Consider the following 19,809-nt stretch of genomic DNA (forward strand, 5'->3'; position numbering starts at 1 on the left):
GACGATATAATAATACAAGTTAACTACAAAGAGGAACACTGCAGAATTATACATAAGTGTTCATCAATTTTAATAAAATCCAAGGATTTCACAATGACATTTACATTTACATCCACAACTTCTATATTATCGGTTTAAATAATAATGTAATGTTATCTACGAGCTCGCTTTCACTTATTATTATCATTATTACCGCTTTTTTGTTTTATTTTTTGTTGTCGATCAACAATAGAGTGTCAAAGCTTTATATCCATAAATAAATACTTACTTCCGGGTATTAATTAACCCGTTTATGTCAGAAACTAATTTCGATTTCAAAGTTTATTAAATTTGTCTAGATATTACCTTTTTATTCGATAATTCATTTTTAACTTCCGGCTTTTAAAATTAATATTTTTTTTTCAACTATAACATTTTTTTAGAATAACTTTTGAATAACCACGCGTTCAAAAGATATCGCTGTTTAAAAATATAAAAAAATGAGAAAAAATTTTTCTCAAATAAATTAAAATTTTGTATTCAAGGGTTTTAAAATTTTTAATTAAATTGCCAATCCTAAAAATAGGAAAATTCTAACGAAAAACTAATGCATAAAAAAAAATTCTATGCTTTATAAAAAGAAGACAATACTTAAAATCTCTAATTCTTGGTAAAAATTCTTGTTTGAATTATTTTCCAGACTAAGGGCCATCAATAGCCAAGATTTTATCAAACTTTTAAATAAATTAGAATAATAGAATAAATGAAATGACATTGCAGATTCATTGATTATAATTGTTAATAATGACAGAGGTTAAGAGGAATTATATAGGATTGGTAATATGTAAATTGAGAATAGTCCAGCGGATTTTTGGATAATAGCGGGTGCCTCGGGATGAAGAAAAATATGCCGATAAAAAATATTAAAAATGAAAATGGGAGGGATCGGATGAATAAGTCTCGGTATTATGTCGGGAGCGAACAGGTATCTGGGCAGAAAGAGGCCTGGTCCTGGGTCTGACATTGGGTTTGGGTTTCGTTGATATTCGGGTACCCAGAAATTAAAATAACCAAGTCTCTCTATATCTATATATCTATCCCTACAGAGCCGGTGAGAAAAAAGAAGAGCCTCAGAGAGAAGAAACAGGTTATTTTTTTTGAGTTGTCTTATTCGAAAGCTTGTATGTATACTCCTAAAGGTATTACTCTTTTGTGTATGGATATTCTCGGCACTTATGTATGCTTTACGCGGCTTAAACTTGTCTGCATGATCGCGTACATACTCGAGATAATATAACATAAAGGAAACTTATGAATTGACTGAGCGACTAAATCTACTCTAAATATTTTCATTGATAAATTTTTAAAAGATTTATTTTTTTCTTTTTTTTTTTCAAAGAAAAAATTTTTACTGAATTGTAAATATTTAAAAACATTTTTTTAATAAATTTTGAAATTTCGTACAATTGAATTGAATTTAAAAATTTCTTCAATATTACTAATATATATAAAGAATATATAGCGGAAGATGGAACGTGTCAATGATCCTCATAAACCAGCGGATGTCAACACATGTCTACAAGCATCCACGGAATTTTATTTCCTAAAATATTCCCTCGAAAGGCGTTTACACATATAAAAGGCGCAATAAATACCGAATGAGGGTGTCGGGTGTCGTTTAAGTATCTTCTATACAATATAATACACCGTCTCTGTATATAGGTGGGTATAATAGTGACAAGAGTGGCAAAGTGGACCGGTGACTGCTGGTGGTTGCTTCTATTCACAAGATCTCTGCCTTGTATAATAATAATAATAATAATAATAATAATAATAATAATAATAATAATAATAATAATAACAGTAGAAGTAAAGGATGAAAATTCAGATATAATATGACGGGTAACCAGGGTGTGCAGTAGGCAAAGAAATTCATGGACTCTTGGTTCTCTTGACACTACGTTACGGATATTCATGGTAGCCAGGAGGTAGTATAGCTTCAAGGGATATTATATATGTATGGTGTACACATCATATATATTTACAGACAGATATATCTGAATGGTGTGCATTAGGGTGATTCAAAAAAAAAGAATATTTTTTTTTTCGTTTGGTACTCTGAAAAATAGGTCCCTAGACACCTCTAAGAAAGCCTCTCCAAGCATGAGTTCTTAATTGTAACGGGAAGGTCCTCCTTCTTACAGTTTTCTATTTTTTCTTATTATCAGATAGAAAAATTTATATCTCGCTTCCAACTACTTGAAAAAATATCTTGTTCCTTAGATTTTGTAGGAAATTGAATGCTCTATAAAAAAGGTCTCTTACGATTTTTTTATAAACCCAACCGTTTAAAAGATATTAACGGTTAAAGTTTGATTATTTTTGGGAAAATTTTTTATTTCTTATGAATTTTATAACTCAATGAAAAAAAATCATTATGAATGATGAAACTCATAGTTTTGTAGGAAATTTACTGCTCTATAAAAATGGTCTCTTATGATTTTTCGATCAAGTTGAGCGTTTACGAGATATTCATCGTCAAACATCAATGCATATCAATTTTTCTAGTTTTTGATCAATAATTCGAAAAATTTCAATTTATTCTGTGAGTTTCAAGGAAATTTAGACAAATTTGAGTTTTTATTATAAAAGCAACTCCTATAGATGTTTTCTGTTCAAAAATTCATTTGAAAGTTTTTATTCTAATAATATTTTTTTAAATTTTATCTTTAATAATTTAAAATCTTAATCGCGTTGTCATTTATTATTATGAAATTTGTTCAGTGCGTATTTTTAAATTGTTTTTCACAAAATATACATAAAATTTTCGTTCGAGGGGATTTTTGTTTTGAATTCCATTTCTTCTTCTGTTTGTCTTCTGAAACTAACGCCATCTATGTTTTTTACTCTCAACTATCTTCAGTATCTACCCATTTAATACCGTATTTTCAGTGTTCCTAAAACTGATCATCTTGAATACGTAATAAAATAATTCATTTTAAATAAGTCTTATAATCATCACATAAATTTATTTATCATCAATTAACCTACAATGAATAAAGAAATACGTTTTATCGGAATACCTCTACAAAGAATTTCGGAACGTAAGTTACCAAAAGTGAAAGAGGTTATGCGTGTGTTTTTCTACCAACTTAAAATTTTAATGTATTCAATCAAACAAAGTGCTAAAAATTCAGTTGACCAAGTTATTGAACTGTGGAGAAAAAATCAGATTCCAACTAGTGGAGCTCCTAATGCAGTCAAAAAATTTCTTCGCTATCACAGTCAATGGTTAAAATTACAAAAAAATTTCGATAAAAAGAATTCAGCGCAAAACCAAAAGGAAATGAAATTTCAGACTGATCTTGAACAATTATTCGACATTGTGAGCGAAAAATCCTTAAAAGTGCTTGATGATAATATTAGAAAGTTGTATTTGGATCAAAAATTCGGTACCCATAAAGAGATTCTTTCTAATAATGTACCTGTATCAAACTTAACCACAACTATGATGGGAATAGATGAGAGTAGTAAGTATCTGAGATATTTAATTATTATAAAGTCAGGTAGTAGTGTAATTTTTCATAGATGACTAGATGACATTTGACTAGACAATTTTTGGAGTCCTTTCTTAATTATTTGTCATCAAAATGAATAAATTCTATACATTTTCTTCGTTTAATTTATAAAACAGATCTTATTCCAGACTTAGATCAACCGTCTACCAGTCATGCGATTGTTCCAAGTGAAAAATCAGAGTCGTTCTCTACGTATACATTAAGTGGAGTTACAAATTTTGGATCTGATTCAGAGTATGAACCTCCAATTCCGACAAAACGAGCAAAACTTGATGTCTTAACTCCTGAAGTCATTTTTGGACTCAACCGAGCTAATGTCAGCAGTAGAAATGCGATGTTTATTATTGCTCCGGTTTTACTAGCAGTAGGTATTAAAATTGAAGATACAACGCTCAGTTATAGTTCAATTCAACGAGCTCGTATGCTTCAAAGAGAAGACATTGCTAAAGGACTTAATGACAACTTTAAGACACACGATAAATACGTTGTGCATTGGGACGGAAAAATGCTGAATGACCTTGTTGGATCAAAATCTGTGGAACGGCTACCAGTTATTTTAACTGCATTTGGTACCGAACAATTACTTGGGGTTCCAAAAATGAATTCTGGGACGGCAGACAATCAAACATCAGCCATTTTATCGACATTGAGTGAATGGGGTATTACTAATTATGTTAAAGCGATGTGTTTTGACACGACGGCAGTTAATACAGGTAACTTATCAATGATAATTTAATCTAAAAATATTTAATTATTAACGTTCTAGTTTAATTTTTATTACTTACTGAATTTCACTTTTGAAATTATTGAGAATTATTTACTCATTTGGATTTTAAATATAATCTACAATTTGTTGAAAATATTAAATTTAACGATAGTTATCTATTTTCTTTATACAGGAATTCATAACGGTACATGTAAGGCAATTGAAAAGACTTTGGGAAGAGAGTTAATCTGGTTACCATGTCGTCACCACATTTTTGAGATCATATTGAGAAGTGCATTTGAAGTATATTGGCCTGTGTCATCTGGGCCAAACGTACCAATGTTCGGAAGATTTAAAAATCATGGGATGAAATAAATAAAACTAATTATAAATCTGGAATTGAAGATACTGTTGTTGCTGATATCATTTTGGATAAAAAAATGAAATATCTAGTTTAATTGCACAATCCTTACAGGTATGATTTAACTGCGATTTTAAGAAAAAAATTTTCTTGTTTCTGACAAATTTTTAATTGTTTTTGATAGTTACTACAACCCCGAGATGACTATAAAGAATTGTTGGAATTGTCGTTGATTTTCCTTGGAGAAATGCCTTAAGAAGAAATTTTTTCAAACGTCCTGGTGCAATTCATCATGCTAGGTGGTTGGCGAAGGCAATTTACAGTTTAAAAATGTTTCTATTCAGAAATGAATTTAAACTTTCTAATAAAGAATTGGACGGTCTTCGGCAAATTTGTATATTTATAGTTACACTGTATTTAAAAGCTTGGTTTTCATCAACTTCTGCAACAACTGCTGCTAATCATGACTTGCAGTTTTTGAAAAATTTATTCGAGTACAAAAATATCAATTCATTGATTTCTTCAGCAACTTGTGAAAAATGATTTTGCATTTATGGTATTTAAGTGATGAACTTGCCATTTTATCATTATTTGACGATACCGTTTCATTGGAAGTAAAAAAATATTGTTGGAGCTGTTAATACTCGTAACGGTACAGATTCTAAAGCTAAAAATTTATAATTGATAAAAACGATTTGAATTCATTAACGCAAAAAGTCTGAGTGACTTTGTTTCTAAAAAGTCTTTAAATCTCTTTAAAATCTTTGATTTACCATATGACTTCCTTGATAAAGATATTGAATCGTGGCCTACTAATGACAGTTACATTGAAAATAAAGAATACTTTAACCAATTGAAAGTTGTTAATGATTCAGCAGAACGAGCTGTTGCATTAGTTAGTGAGTATAATCAATGCTTGACAAAAATGAAGAGCAATTCCAATACTTATTGCAAATTATCAAAGAACATCGAAAAAACTACCCAAACTGCAATAGAGGAAATTATTTACAGTAAAAGTGTACCGTTATGTTGAAAATATTGAAAATTATATGGCAGTTGATAATTAAATAAATAAATTCTTCGATAAAAAAGTGAAACACATGTGAAACACACTAAATTGAATTATATATTTAAAAAATGCACTAATTTTTTTGTTTTAATGTAATCAAACATGTCCAAGACTAAAAAAACTAATTAAAAAAATAGTTCATAACATATTTCTATTCATAGAAACTCAAATTTGTCTAAATTTCCTTGAAACTCACAGAATAAATTGAAATTTTTCGAATTATTGATCAAAAACTAGAAAAATTGATATGCATTGATGTTTGACGATGAATATCTCGTAAACGCTCAACTTGATCGAAAAATCATAAGAGACCATTTTTATAGAGCAGTAAATTTCCTACAAAACTATGAGTTTCATCATTCATAATGATTTTTTTCATTGAGTTATAAAATTCATAAGAAATAAAAAATTTTCCCAAAAATAATCAAACTTTAACCGTTAATATCTTTTAAACGGTTGGGTTTATAAAAAAATCGTAAGAGACCTTTTTTATAGAGCATTCAATTTCCTACAAAATCTAAGGAACAAGATATTTTTTCAAGTAGTTGGAAGCGAGATATAAATTTTTCTATCTGATAATAAGAAAAAATAGAAAACTGTAAGGAGGACCTTCCCGTTACAATTAAGAACTCATGCTTAGAGAGGCTTTCTTAGAGGTGTCTAGGAACCTATTTTTCAGAGTACCAAACGAAAAAAAAAATATTCTTTTTTTTATAATCACCCTAGTGTGCATCCCTGCTGTATGTACTTTACGTGCCGATCTTCAAGTTTCTTCTGTATGTGTTTGCTTTGCCGCACTTGGATCTATAAAACACATGTTTTACAAGGGGAAGGGTGTGTGTAAATTAATATGAATACTGCTAACTGGAACTGGAAAGGTGTGATATCTACTGTAGTCTGAAGCATCAGGGCTATGCTAGTAGGTAGGGTGTGCTTTACTGCAATGCATTTGTTAACTTGAATCTATTATACTTAGACTATTAAAGCATAAAGTTTGTTTATTTATGTACTAATTGTAGGTATTCCGTTGGATTAATTGTTTAGTGAATTATATTTGTTAATATTTAATATTTATATATGTATAGTTTACTTGAAGAGAATTATATTTACCAATAAATACTATTTTTTTTTTTTAATGACTCTTTTAAAATTATTAATTTTATTTACATTTAAAATGATGTATTATTTACAAATTTAAATTTATACTCTCGGGCTAATAAAATTATATACAAAAAATCAAGAATAAAATTATTTAGATAGAAAAGAATTTTTTTTTTTTTTTTTAATTTTATAATAATTTAAATAAATCAATATTTACTTAAACAATAAAATATACTAGTGCTTATATTAAGAATATAAATTTTATGTTATGTTATATTATGTTATAACGTATGTGTGTCTAATAATACAGTTAGAAAGAGAGAGACAAAGAGTGACCGGTGGGAAAATATAACGTGTACAATGGCGAAAGTAATTATTACAAGTTGGTTTCGTGACCGCGTACTCTTGCTCCTGATCGCATGTTGGTATATCTCTCCCCAGTACAGAGTACAAAATACAAAGTACCGAGTACTAACTCTTACAACTCATAACTTATGTATGCGTACTGTAAATATTAATTGAAGCAACCACCAAAGGGGTGACACAGGGAGAAGAATAAAAGGGGTGAGGGACATATTACAAAATCAGGATCACCACTGATGGAATGTGATATCAAAACAGTATGATTGAGATTAAACGATGTTGTTAATGGGTTCATTAAATAGATAAAATCATTTCATTATTCTCTTCTGTTGTTGTTATTTTTGGATGTTTTGTTATTTGGAAATTTATGTAGTTAACATGCAATTTATATTTTATAATCTATTACTTTCCTAAACTCTTATTATTATTATTTAATTAAAAAAAAAAAATTATCTTGAAACATTCAAAAGTCAATTAGTTTAGATCTAGAATATTACACATTTCCATATTAAAATATAATTAAAAGTTTGTCACCAATTAACTAACTTCTTCTCCCTCGTTCTCTCTTTTTGATAAATTAAACCAGCACCATAATCACAAGATGTTATTATAATACTGAACACAAATATCAAATAATAAAAGTGCCGAAGTTTACTTATAAAACAATAAATTATAAATATCAAAATAGAAGTTTGATAATTAAATGAAAATAATGATTAAATTACTGCGGATAAATCACGCCGGTCAAAGTATAATTAAGAGTAACTCTGTAAACTCAATTTACAAAGTCTCAATAACATCCTCAATACATTTACATTGTATAATATTTAATATACAATACTTGCCTCGAAAACATAATTTTGAAGGGATCGAGGGTCAGAGTTACCATCAACCGTTCTAAAATAATTATTTTAATTTCCACTTTGCCTCGTAAATTATCAATTAGATAAATTTATTTTGTCCCAAAAAATTTAATTTTCTGTTAATTAATTAACCTGGTAAAAAATATTTTAAAAAATTTCTAATTCTAATTTTTTAGAATTAAGAGAATAAAAAATTAATTTTATTAAGACCGAAAATTAAAAGTTTTCCAAGAAATTTTCTTAGTTCAATCAAGAAAATAATTTTATTTTTCCGTCTATCATATTATATTATATTTTACAATAAAATATAATATTATATGAACATTAACCAGCGAGAAGCGGTACTCAGGTAGATCGAGAAGCTGAGCACCCGGAGAACGAGTCTTCAAAGTGTACCGATATACCCTATGTACCTTCACCGAAACCTCTTTTCTTCTCTACACCTCTCTTCTTCCCGACACACACACACACACACACACACACACACACACACACACACACACACACAGAAATTAATTCCCCGTACTCGGATGCAGATACACAGTACAGTATAGTACAGTACAGGTACAGGTAGCCGCTGTGAGTGTTGCGTACCCAGCACCGTCTGGCAGATAAAGAAGAGCGTACCGGATGGCTGGTACGCGAAACAAGGCAGGCTAAAATAATAAAAAGTAAATGTAAAGTAAAGGTCGAGAAATATTCAGCCAAACTGATCTCACTCTCCGAGGAGCTCTCAGGTTGCTAACTCCGAGCAGTTATACCTTCCACCTTCCACCTTATACCCTATGCTTTATACCTTATACCTGCACCTTATTGTTATTTTTATTCTTATTTTTATTTTAACGACCGAAATCCCAGAGTAATATTTTACGACAACAATAATAATAAAAAAATTACCTTGGAGCTTTTTTTCAGTTTCCCAAAATTTTTGCAACTCCGTAAAATATTTGTCCAGAATAAAAACTTTTGAGAGACCGAGAGTGGCCATCTCAATTATTTATACCAAGCGAGCTTGATTTTTTTCAATCATTTAGGGAGACACTCGATGCCATCGCACTCCTCTTCGCACTCGCACATTTTTTTAAAAATATATTTTGATTTTTTTTTTTTTACAATCGAGGTAATTTTTTTTTTTTTTTATTTTTTTTTTTTTTAACTTCATTTTAGAAAAATTTAGAAAACAATTCACTGTTTTGTAATCCACATACGCGGCACCTTTGGGCAAATCCCGGTCGTATGTGACCCTTCAACATATGAGTCAACTTTTCATTTAAGCACGTCTAACTTGCGTCCTCGCAATTGAAACTTTCAGACGAGCTGAGTTGAGACCTCCACATATGATGTATATATATATATATATTAGTGGCAACCGCTCGAGAGCTTTTCAACAATATAACGAGCGAAACAAAACAAAATAAAAAGCTAAAAAGAAAAACCAACAAACTCTTTTTCAATCAGTCCTTTCATCCGTAACTTTCACCTTTAATTTCACCCGTTTGTTGTTGGTCCCCTTTCCCCCTCTCTTTTAGATAAACGGAGCCGGACAAGTCCGAAATAAATGAAAATAAAACGTCATTAACTTCGGTTCAGTATGGGAACTAAGAGCAAAAACAGTTTATTACCCTGCACTACGGACCAAAACAAACAACAAAGCGAAGGAGAGAACGCGAAACTCAAGGAAAGGACTTGCGGGCCCGAGAGACCGATTGTTACTGACTGGGCGTTAGTGGGCCCGAATCCGCTCGGGAGAACTCGGAGATCTCTCTATGGACTCACTCGGCTAACTCCGAGCCGATGGGCCCCTGAGACCCCGAGCACGTGGCAACCTGTTAGCCTGAGCGCGGTCTTATACGAAAGGGACTTGGCTAAAATGGAGAGGCGGATCTCGGCTCTTCACAGGACCGAGAAATCGAGGTAGAGATGCTGCGCATTTATTTATTTATATTCTATGCGTTTGATAGTCTAGGATTTTTTAGAAAATTTAAAAAAATACATTACAAAATAATAACAATAATTTTTTTAAATAAATCGGATATTTCAATTTTGAAAAAATGCAAAAATTTATTAAAAAGACTTAAAAATTGAAAAGAAGGAATAAGTTTATATAAATCATTAGAAGAATTATAAAAATTCCTTTGATAGATAAGTAAATAATATGAATTGAACATGGATGTGGAAGTTCACGCTGTAAATTAACTAGAGAAGCGAACACGGCCTAGTGAAACATTCAAATCCTCGCGAGATAAGAAGAGGGATCGAAAACCGGTTTTGGGACCTAACTGGAGAATAGCTCCAGGGACGGGTTGAAAGATCTCAGGCCCCAAGTTCGCGCCCCGAGGGCCTGAGGGCGTTCCTTTCTGCGGATACGAAGATGTGTATGGAATTGCTTATTTTTTTTATTCTGCTTAAAAGAGAGGAGATCGGTAAAGTAGAACGGGCCCAGAAAAAAGACCTCCTTGTACCGGTGGATGATCTGGAGAGGCCTGGCTTAGCCTCTGGGTAAAAGGGAGGATAATTTATCGATCCGAAAGTTATCGATCATCGGGCTTGTAATATCGTCAATTTTTTTTCGATTCAAGCAATTTTAATTTTAAAATTCTTAAGATGTTTTTAAAAGGAAATTCTTTTGTTGTTGTTGAAAATGAAAAAATTTGTTCAAAATAATGAAATAAATAGATTTGTTTATCTTTTTTACAAGTTAAACATAACATTTAATAAAGTTAAGGTTTTGTTTGAAGAAAAGTTGGAAACAAAAATTTTATGAAAAAGGTGAGAGGATTGTAGAGCAGAGGGCAAGACCGAGGGGTGATGGGTGAGAGGAAGAAGAGACAAAAAGGATTGGAGCAATGTCAGGAGTGACGGATGGCCACGGCGAGAAGCATCCGAGTAGTGAGTAACAAAGGGAGAAGAAGGGCGAAGGGAGTTGTTGACTTTTGTGAATTTTGTTTTGGGCTTTATCTTTAACGCAGAAAAGTTAACTCTCTGTCGGCGAGCGGCAATAATCGGTACGCGCGTTTCGCATTAAATCCTGGATAAACGACACCCTGGTGACACGCGGACTGGATCAATCCACTGGTACTTTATTCCACTTTTGTACGCGGAATTGTTTTTTTATTTTATTTCATTTTTTTTTTCTTTCTCTTTTTATTTATTTCTGTCGCATCGCGAGCGTCCAAGTGGCATAAGGATCAAATAAAGTGATAAATAAATTTCGAATAACTAAAACAAAACCCACTGAATAGAATAACTAATAAATAACCCAAAGAGAATATATGAATGAATAAAAAAATATCTACAGCAATATTTTCCAACATTTTAGTTTGGTTTTTTAATTCGATTGTTGAAAATGAATTATTATTATTATTATTTGGGTTTTTATGTATTTTTTCTAATTCTACGGAAAATTTCCTGAAAAATGAGTACTCACAAGAATTTTTAGACAATTAAAGAGAATTTCATCGTCTATAATAAAAATATTTTAATCGCAAAAAAAAAAAAAAAAATCAAAAACCTTCAGAATATTAGCTGGCGGTCGAATTTCAACCAGAGATTTACCAATTTCTAATCTAATTTTATTTAAATGAGCGCGTTTACATACAATTTACATTACAATGTAAATATAAATACAAGCTATCTATTTTTGGCATCTGACATTTAGACAGTAAGGCCGTATATCACAAACAAGTTTTCTGATTACCTAATAATCAAAAAAATCATTAATTAATGCTCCTAAATCTTAAAAGATTTATTTGTAATTTCCATCTAAACATTTTAGATAGATACAAAAAGAGTAAAAAAAAAAAGTTTTAGCAATAAAAAATTTCTACCGTTCTCTATTAAAATAAATTTATTTGTATTTGATCCAGAACGTATAAATTTTTTTCCAATTCGAAAAGAAAAGGATCGAATTCCTACGACGTGATGAATTCCTTTATCTCTTCACCCGAATTCCCTCATCCACATGTCTCTCCCATTTTTAAAAATCCTTTCGGTTCTCCAAATCCATCAACAACAACAACAACAACAACAACAATAACAGTAGCAGAGTACTCCTTTATATTATCTATACCTTGAGTAGCATCGATCCAAGAGGGAAGAGTTTCTCTTACTCGACTCTCGACTGCCTTTTATATTCGTCGCTTCTCGGTTCTCCGTTTCGCAAATATTTTAGTCCGGTTTCCTTTATGCTCCAGTTAAAGGAAAAAATTGCTTTTTAATTCAAATATTTTTGTTTTATATTTAACATTTTGCCTCTACTCCTTTTTACCGGATTTTTAAAACATCTTTAATATATTCCCGGAATAATTTTACGGTCTGGCGACATAAAAAATAAACAAACTTATATCAGCCTGAATAATAAATACGTGTCCAAAGCAGCCTAGATTATAAACTTACTTCATTTTATAAATTATAAATTGAACCGTAAAAATTTTTTTTTTATTTTCAATAAAATCCATCTATGTAAGTCATATCTTGTATTGTTGCCAACATTAAAGTAAAGAAGAATTAATAAATTAATAAATAATTATTATTTAAATTAAATCCTTAAAAAAATTTTTTTTAACATTTATTTTTTTTTTGTGAACTGATGTTAGCGGTCAAAAATCCAGATTTGATTATCGAATCGAGGAGGTCCGTGGAGTTCAATATTCAACATTGAACGAAGTACTATGCCGATGCAATTTTCTCGGTTGATTAGACCACGACATGTCCATGAAAGGATTCAAATGTTATCTGAGAAGAATGTGCAATGTGTGCAGTAGGACCGCGATCGAAGACCGGTGACCGGCTCGAACCTCGGAGGAATATCACGATCATGCGACATATATATCCCGCACATATTTATCATCTCAGATATTACGTATGTAGACACGAGATAAAAATAATAATAATAATAAATATAAAAGGCAAAGTATGAGATCGGATAAAATATTAATGTATGAAAGCACGGGTATGTAATAAATGAGACGCGGAAACCCGTGTTAAGCTAATGGAAGATATGACGAGACGTGACATACCCTTATCACTAATATTGATCGTTGTAACTCAAGATATTTGCTATTTATTTATCCACCGCAATTTATACTACAGTACAAACTCTCATAATTATTGCCTTTTTTATCGTTTAAAATGAAAATAAAAATAAAAATTAATTAATAAAGGTGAAGTTAAATTTGGATTTGGAAAGAAGAAAGAAATTTAAGGCGAAGAAGAGTAATTAAAAATTGAGAATGTAGTAATGATAAAAAGTGAAACATGAATAAGAGTGACCTACTCATATTATCTCCGCGAACATCCATGCTCAAAGAGAATCGCGAAATTTAACCGAGAAGAGAATTGCGTGCTGCGGAGCTCTTTAACCGGCTGTTAGTAGAACCCTAACATACTCTGATCACTCGAAATCAATTAAAAAAAGTAAAAAAATAAAAAAAGTACTTGGAGGTGTGGATACATATATCTGATTAATCCGAAAAAAGGAGTATATATATATATATATATATATATATATATATATATATATATATATATATATATATATATATATGGGAGTGTAAATACTGTAGTGAGAATGAAGATGAATTAAGCGGATAGGAATGAATTTGGTGGTCGGTGTCGTGATAACTGAGTTTAACACAGCCTTCACCTGGAAATAAGAAAAGTGAGGAAAAAAGTTGAGGGAGGTTGCTTACGCGGCTTACACTATATTTTTTTCCGGCCTCTAAACAATTTTAATTGCAAATATAACTCATAACGGGGATATGCTTGTCTGAGATAATGCTAAGAATTAACTAGGTTGTACTAAGGTATTTACTTTCAAGTTATTTTTATGCATTTTTCATTTTAATGGAAATTTTAAATTATTCAATTAAAATTTTTTTAATCTTTTTCGTTTTAATTTTTTTTATTCAACATTTATTATTATTATTATATTATTTATAAAAATTTATGTAAAATAAATATACAATTAAATTTTGTTATTATTTTAATTTTTTTTTAAAGCCAAATCAAATACAAAATAAAATAATTGGGCTCTCGTGAGTAACTAATTGACGTACGAATTAATTAACGCAATTGATCGATAGCGACGGGGCGTTTCTCCCCATCGCTCACCCCCCTTTCTTGTTCTCTCTCTCTCTCTCTCTCTCTCTCTCTCTCTCTCTCTCTCTCTCTCTCTCTCTCTCTCTCTATTCCTTCCACAGTGTCAGGTTTGGTGTCTTCATTTCTCAGTCCCATCTCTTTCTCTCTTCGAGTCGGATCAGAGCGAATTTCTCCAGCTCATTTATTCTTAGAAAAATTTAGCGTCGTGAAAAGAGAATTGACATTGACACATTCATTGAATCGTCTTAAAAGCTCTCTAATTGTTTCTCGATTAATTTTCAAGATTTCAAATGCAAAACTTTTTTCAAAAAATAAATTGTCATTTTTATTTGATAAATTTCAACAGTTAAATAAATAAACAGAGTTAACATCACGCATAAAAATTAATTGAATTTTTTTATATAAAAAATTGATTTAAAATTTAAAAAAAAAAAAAAAAAAAAAAAAAAAAAAGATAATTCAATAATTATATAACCGGCAAATAAAATAGAATGCTTTCCAATAGAATATTCCTGTGAATCCCAATACGATGTTATATTCATAACCGACATTTAAAAATTTTGTCACGCGTAAAAATAATAAAAAAAGAATAGAAAGAGAATATAAAAACCACAGATGCAGAACAACAAAAAGCTGGTTGGTTTAAAATTAATCGTGATTGCACTTAATCAAACAATAAATTTAAAAGCATATATTGAACCTAATTTTTATTTACCTCATGCGCATAAATGTTATCGCTACTCATCACAAGTATTACGTATAGAATAATATAAATGTACATGTGCATATACTCATAATGATATTTTTTTATCGTTATTTTAAAATAGGGGTTTGCATGAAAAATGCACTCGGTTCGATGCAAATTTATGTAAACCACAGTGCTAGATATCTGCGTACATATTTACTGCTCTATATATCTATATGCATTCATATACATTCTACATGTACATATAGAATAGGCAAAGTGATGCGAGTACTGTAGGGCCACGGAATGCGAAAGCAGGTTCGTGTACGTGCTACGCGTTAATAGATATAGACCCCTGTTGTCGCTATTGAACAATCAAATATTATTATTATGATTTTAAATTAATAATAATATTAAACAATAGTTTCTTGTAGATCATAAAATTCCTTTTGAACTAAGTACTTACAAGTCTAGATTCATTTAAAAATATCAATCGGTGGAAAACCGCGAATTAAAAAAAAAATTAGAAGTGATTTTATATCAATTTTTATAAATAATATAATAATAATAAATTTTTTTTTCATTGAAATAATATATCAATTCACCAAGAAAATTCCAACATAAATTTTAATTAAATAAATTACCTTCAATAATGAATATTATTATTATTATTATTATAAATACATGAAGGATAAAAATAAAAAATGTCGGGGTATTAGCAGAGATTATTACATAGAGATAAATCGAATGACCATATGCGTATCGTAATAGTCAATATTTCATCGTACATAGTAATAAATCAAGTGCCGATCTCATTAACGTTCGCCTATACCCACACGTGTGTGCAATAATAAAGGATTAATTAACAACTAATTTTGGGTAATTGAAAATGAATAATTTAATTGACTCACCGCTATTTATTTCCCGCTACGATCCGACAAAAATAATAAACTCTAATTTGATTTCCTATCACAACCAATTTATCATATTCAATTCACTAATTTTATTGAAATATTACATTTTAATCAAAATATAAACTTTCGGTAATTATATATATTCACAATATACCCCGTTATAATTAAAAAAATTAAAAATATTTTTTTTTTTTTTTTTTCATAAATTATTTTGATAGGGGTAACTTACTCCATGAATAAATTTATAATGAAATAGAATGTAATAATACATAATGGGATTAAAAACATAAGGAATTCTCAACAGTATATCAAATTTATACGTGTGTGTTATAGTAATAACAATTATTATTATTATTATTATTACATAGGAATACGCACAAAACAGCGTCACATGTTGCCGCGATAAATCACGTTCCCCATGTTCTATACTTGATCTTTCTCTTAGCTTACATGTATATGTATATATAATAGTATAAGAGGGTGTGTAGTATCGTAGGACGTGTCCGCTACTTGTTCCTCCATCTCTCTTTTACTTATCGTCCCGTTTTGCCTTTTTGCATTAACTCTACTGTTGACTTTCCTCTCTCTCTTCAGTAACTTCTTATTACTCATACGTACATACTCAGTACAACACCGAGTTAGTGAGTGCTTTCTTCTCTGTTTTGCCCCGTATACCGTCCGAGCATGCCAAATTGATAAATAAAACATGATGAGGCACTACCGTACGCCTTATGCTGACGACCAGAGTCAAGAAAAAAAATACAGAAAGAGCAGAATAGAATTTTCTGTATTGAAATTTTCATTCCGCCTTACATTTTTTTAATACTTTGCGATCAGACCTGTCATCCCTCAACAATAAGCTCTGGATGGCGGATACCGAGGGCCTGGATTGCTGGTATATATACTAATAAGTAGTGGAATTAATCAATCATTTACCTAAAATCACGAGTTATGCGACGTCTCGCATTATTAAAGTAATAAATTTTTTATGCTTTGGAAAATTATTTTTTCCTGTCATTTTTTTTTTTTTTTTTTTTTTTTTTATTAATATTTATTTTTTTTTTTATTAAAATAAAATTGTCAAATAAAAAAAAAAAATGTAACAAAATAAATTATTTAATAATTGGAATGAATAGAAATTATAATTTTTGATTTATAATTGAGCTGTGAATAGACGAGGCGAATGATACAATTATTTATTTAAATAATAACGATAATCAGAACAAAAACTAACAAATTGAATAATTCATGACCGTCAGATGGAGAATAGAAGTAAAACAAAAACAAAAGCAAAAAAAAAAAGTAAAGGGAATAAATTTGATTTATATACAAACAAATAACAGTGGAAACAACCTAATCCAGGCGTTTCGGAATAACGTGATCCACTATCGCTTGCATCGCAACGTACAGCATAAAGGGGAGGGGATTAATTACCGTCGCGCTAACAATGGTGCAATAATTAACAATTACGTAGTTTGATAATTATAGCTCACCGCTGAGTTATTGTCCGTCGTAGTTCGCGCTACCTCTATCCTATGCTTCAACACCAATAATAATAATAATAACAATAACAATAACTACCTGCACTCTTTCACCCCCAAATCCACATGTGTGTATGCATATATGCCCGCACACACGCAATGCGTTTGTTTGGTACCGTTTCATTGGGGATCAGCATTCATCGCTCCAATCTCTAATTCATTTCCTCCTATCAACTTCCGACTTCATTGTTTTGTTGTTTCAATTTATTTATTCCAAAAAAATTTGTTACTTTTATTACTAGAAATTATTGTGCTTAAAATTTCTCAGTTTTTAATTTATTAATATTTAATAATATCAATTGTTAAATATATCTTTTAAAAGAAAAAAAAAAAAAAAAAACTATTGAACAATATGATATGTCTAATAAAATAAAAATAATAATAAATATAAACTACTCGAGTAAATAGATTTATCGATAAGACACACTCTCAATGATTGCTCGAGAGCAGTATCCGGTATCAGGAGAATTGACTTTGAGATCTAATAGTTTTGTTCATATATGGAACTTCCATATTTCCTTTATTTTTTTTTTTTTTTTTTTTTCCGTTATATGTATTTCTACATCTTCAACATATATATAAAATTGAAGCTGTATAAAAAAAAATATTCTCAAGTTTATTGACAAGCAGAGGCGGTGACAAAGAAAGGCAATCGTGCGTAGTGAGAACAAAAGAGTAAAAAAGCTCTTAGCTCCCCGATAAAAGCATAAAAAGTTGCATCCCTTTCTATTTCTACGGATTTTACTGTTTTATTCTTCGGTGTAAAAGGTTTTTATTTCCATTATTCTTTTTTTTTATTATTCCCAAAGATTAAAGCTCTGTATAATATATTTTATACGCTTGTTCATTTTTTCCCGAACTCTGGAAAAGTCTTTGACACATTTTCGGAGCTAAATTTAAATTTAAATCATAAAAATTGAGAAAATTTATTTTATTTAAACTTTTTTTTCTGTGCGAGTTAAAGTTAAAGAGAGTTAAAAAAATTTGTGGACTAAATAAATAGATAAAAAGACTCACCGAAGGTGATCTTGGACCGCTGATGGAGCCAGGCTTGCAGAGCGAGTCTCTCGCGGTGCCGGCAGAAGAACTCGGGCCTGATGTTGTATCTCTGGAGGAATTCGTCGCATTTCTGGAGGACCGCGAGGGCCTTCTTGGCCTCCACTTGATCCAGATCGAGTTGCCCCAGAAAGAGGTTGCTCGATTGTTTACAGCGGGAGTAGGACGAGGAGCTCGGAGAGGCAGAGGAGGTCCGCGTGGAGCCCGAGGATCCCAAGGAGGATGCCAAGGATCCTCGCTCCTCGTAAGTCTCGTCAGGCAAAAGCATCCCCATTTTCTTCAAGACACTTGAATACTCGTCAATCGTGTACTTGTGCCGGTTATTTTTCTGATTCTGCTTCTGGCTCGCTTCCTCTTCCAACTCCAGCCCGAGCCCCAGCAGCTGTGGGTTCTGCTTTCCGAGCTTATTACTGTAAATTGCCGTACAACTGTAAGTCGTATCACGTCCTCGTGACTTCACTACGGCTCCGCTAAAACACATATTATTAATAGTTTTTTTGTTTTGTCTTTTTCGGGCTTTTTTTATTGTTCAATTTTATTTTTTTCACTAACTTCACTCACTTTTTTCTTTAATTTTATCACAATTTTGCCTTTTTAATTGAGTTTTTATTTTATTTTATATTAAAATTTGGATCAAAATTTCTCACTAAAAAAATTCATTAAAAACGCTCATCATTTGATAAACAGACCACAGTTTGATTTTATCCTTCAAATTTGATCCCTTCAAATTAGTTTTATTTTATTTATTTATAAGAAAAATAAAATAGTGAATCGTATGTATAGTATTATATTGTATTACAATATTATATAGAGGGTTAACGAGATGCATATAAATCTCGAAGAGCCGGTGAAAGATTTCCGGCGCCGGCTGGTCGTGCATTTGAAATGGATCCCGATCCTCGAGATCGAACCCGATGGCAGGAGCTCCAGTGCCACTTGCTCGATCTGGTCATCCTACTCGATTTGAGACAGAGAGAGGACTCCGATCTTTGGCCACCCTTGGTACTCGGCATATTTAAATCACTGAGGGATAAGAAACAGCCGTACACTAGCCCAAGTTCCGCCGCTTAAAGACTCACTTTTATTTTAAGTTTTATTTTTATTCTCATTTTATTTCTTGTATCCATCTTCCCTTTCATTTGACCGAAACTTCTCTTCAATACAATACCACTAGTGTCTCCTTGACACCGGAGTGTCGATTACGGATAAATTGTCAGCGTAACCGCTCATCATACCGCGACCGCAGCTTCTGAAATAAAATTAATATTTTTTACTATGCAAGAAGTCATTTTAGTTTTTTTTTTTTTTTTATTTTTATCTTTAATTTAAATAAATTATTATTAAAAAAAAAAAAAAAAAAAAAAAAAAAAAAAAAAAAAGTATTTAAAAATAAGCGAGGGTGTCCAAACATGATATAAAATAACTCTAGGACATTAATTAACAAGAACACGGTGCGCGATTTGGCCGTTCGCATTCCCCGATGCGAGCAAAAAT

General features: G+C 30.9%; 2 protein-coding genes across 2 annotated transcripts in view; one reads left to right on the forward strand and one right to left on the reverse strand.

Moving 5' to 3' along the window:
• Positions 1–19,505, reverse strand: part of Dachs (unconventional myosin-IXb-like dachs) — a 28,460-nt gene extending 8,955 nt beyond the window's left edge. Inside the window, exon 1 of the mRNA XM_074254183.1 lies at positions 18,277–19,505. Coding sequence (XP_074110284.1) covers positions 18,277–18,796 — 520 coding nt within the window. The 5' untranslated portion in view covers positions 18,797–19,505. The remainder of the gene's footprint in view (positions 1–18,276) is intronic.
• LOC141535094 (uncharacterized) lies at positions 2,298–6,729 on the forward strand. The gene is made up of 3 exons (XM_074254884.1): positions 2,298–3,509; positions 3,674–4,270; positions 6,713–6,729. The coding sequence occupies exons 1-3, from the start codon at positions 3,032–3,034 to the stop codon at positions 6,727–6,729; spliced, it is 1,092 nt and encodes a 363-aa protein (XP_074110985.1). The 5' UTR covers positions 2,298–3,031.
• Positions 19,506–19,809: the final 304 nt, after the last annotated feature.

Source organism: Cotesia typhae, unplaced genomic scaffold (assembly GCF_013202065.1).
Source record: "Cotesia typhae breed Kobodo isofemale line unplaced genomic scaffold, CoteBio_Ctyphae scaffold_13, whole genome shotgun sequence".
Classification (NCBI taxonomy): Eukaryota; Metazoa; Arthropoda; class Insecta; order Hymenoptera; family Braconidae; genus Cotesia; species Cotesia typhae.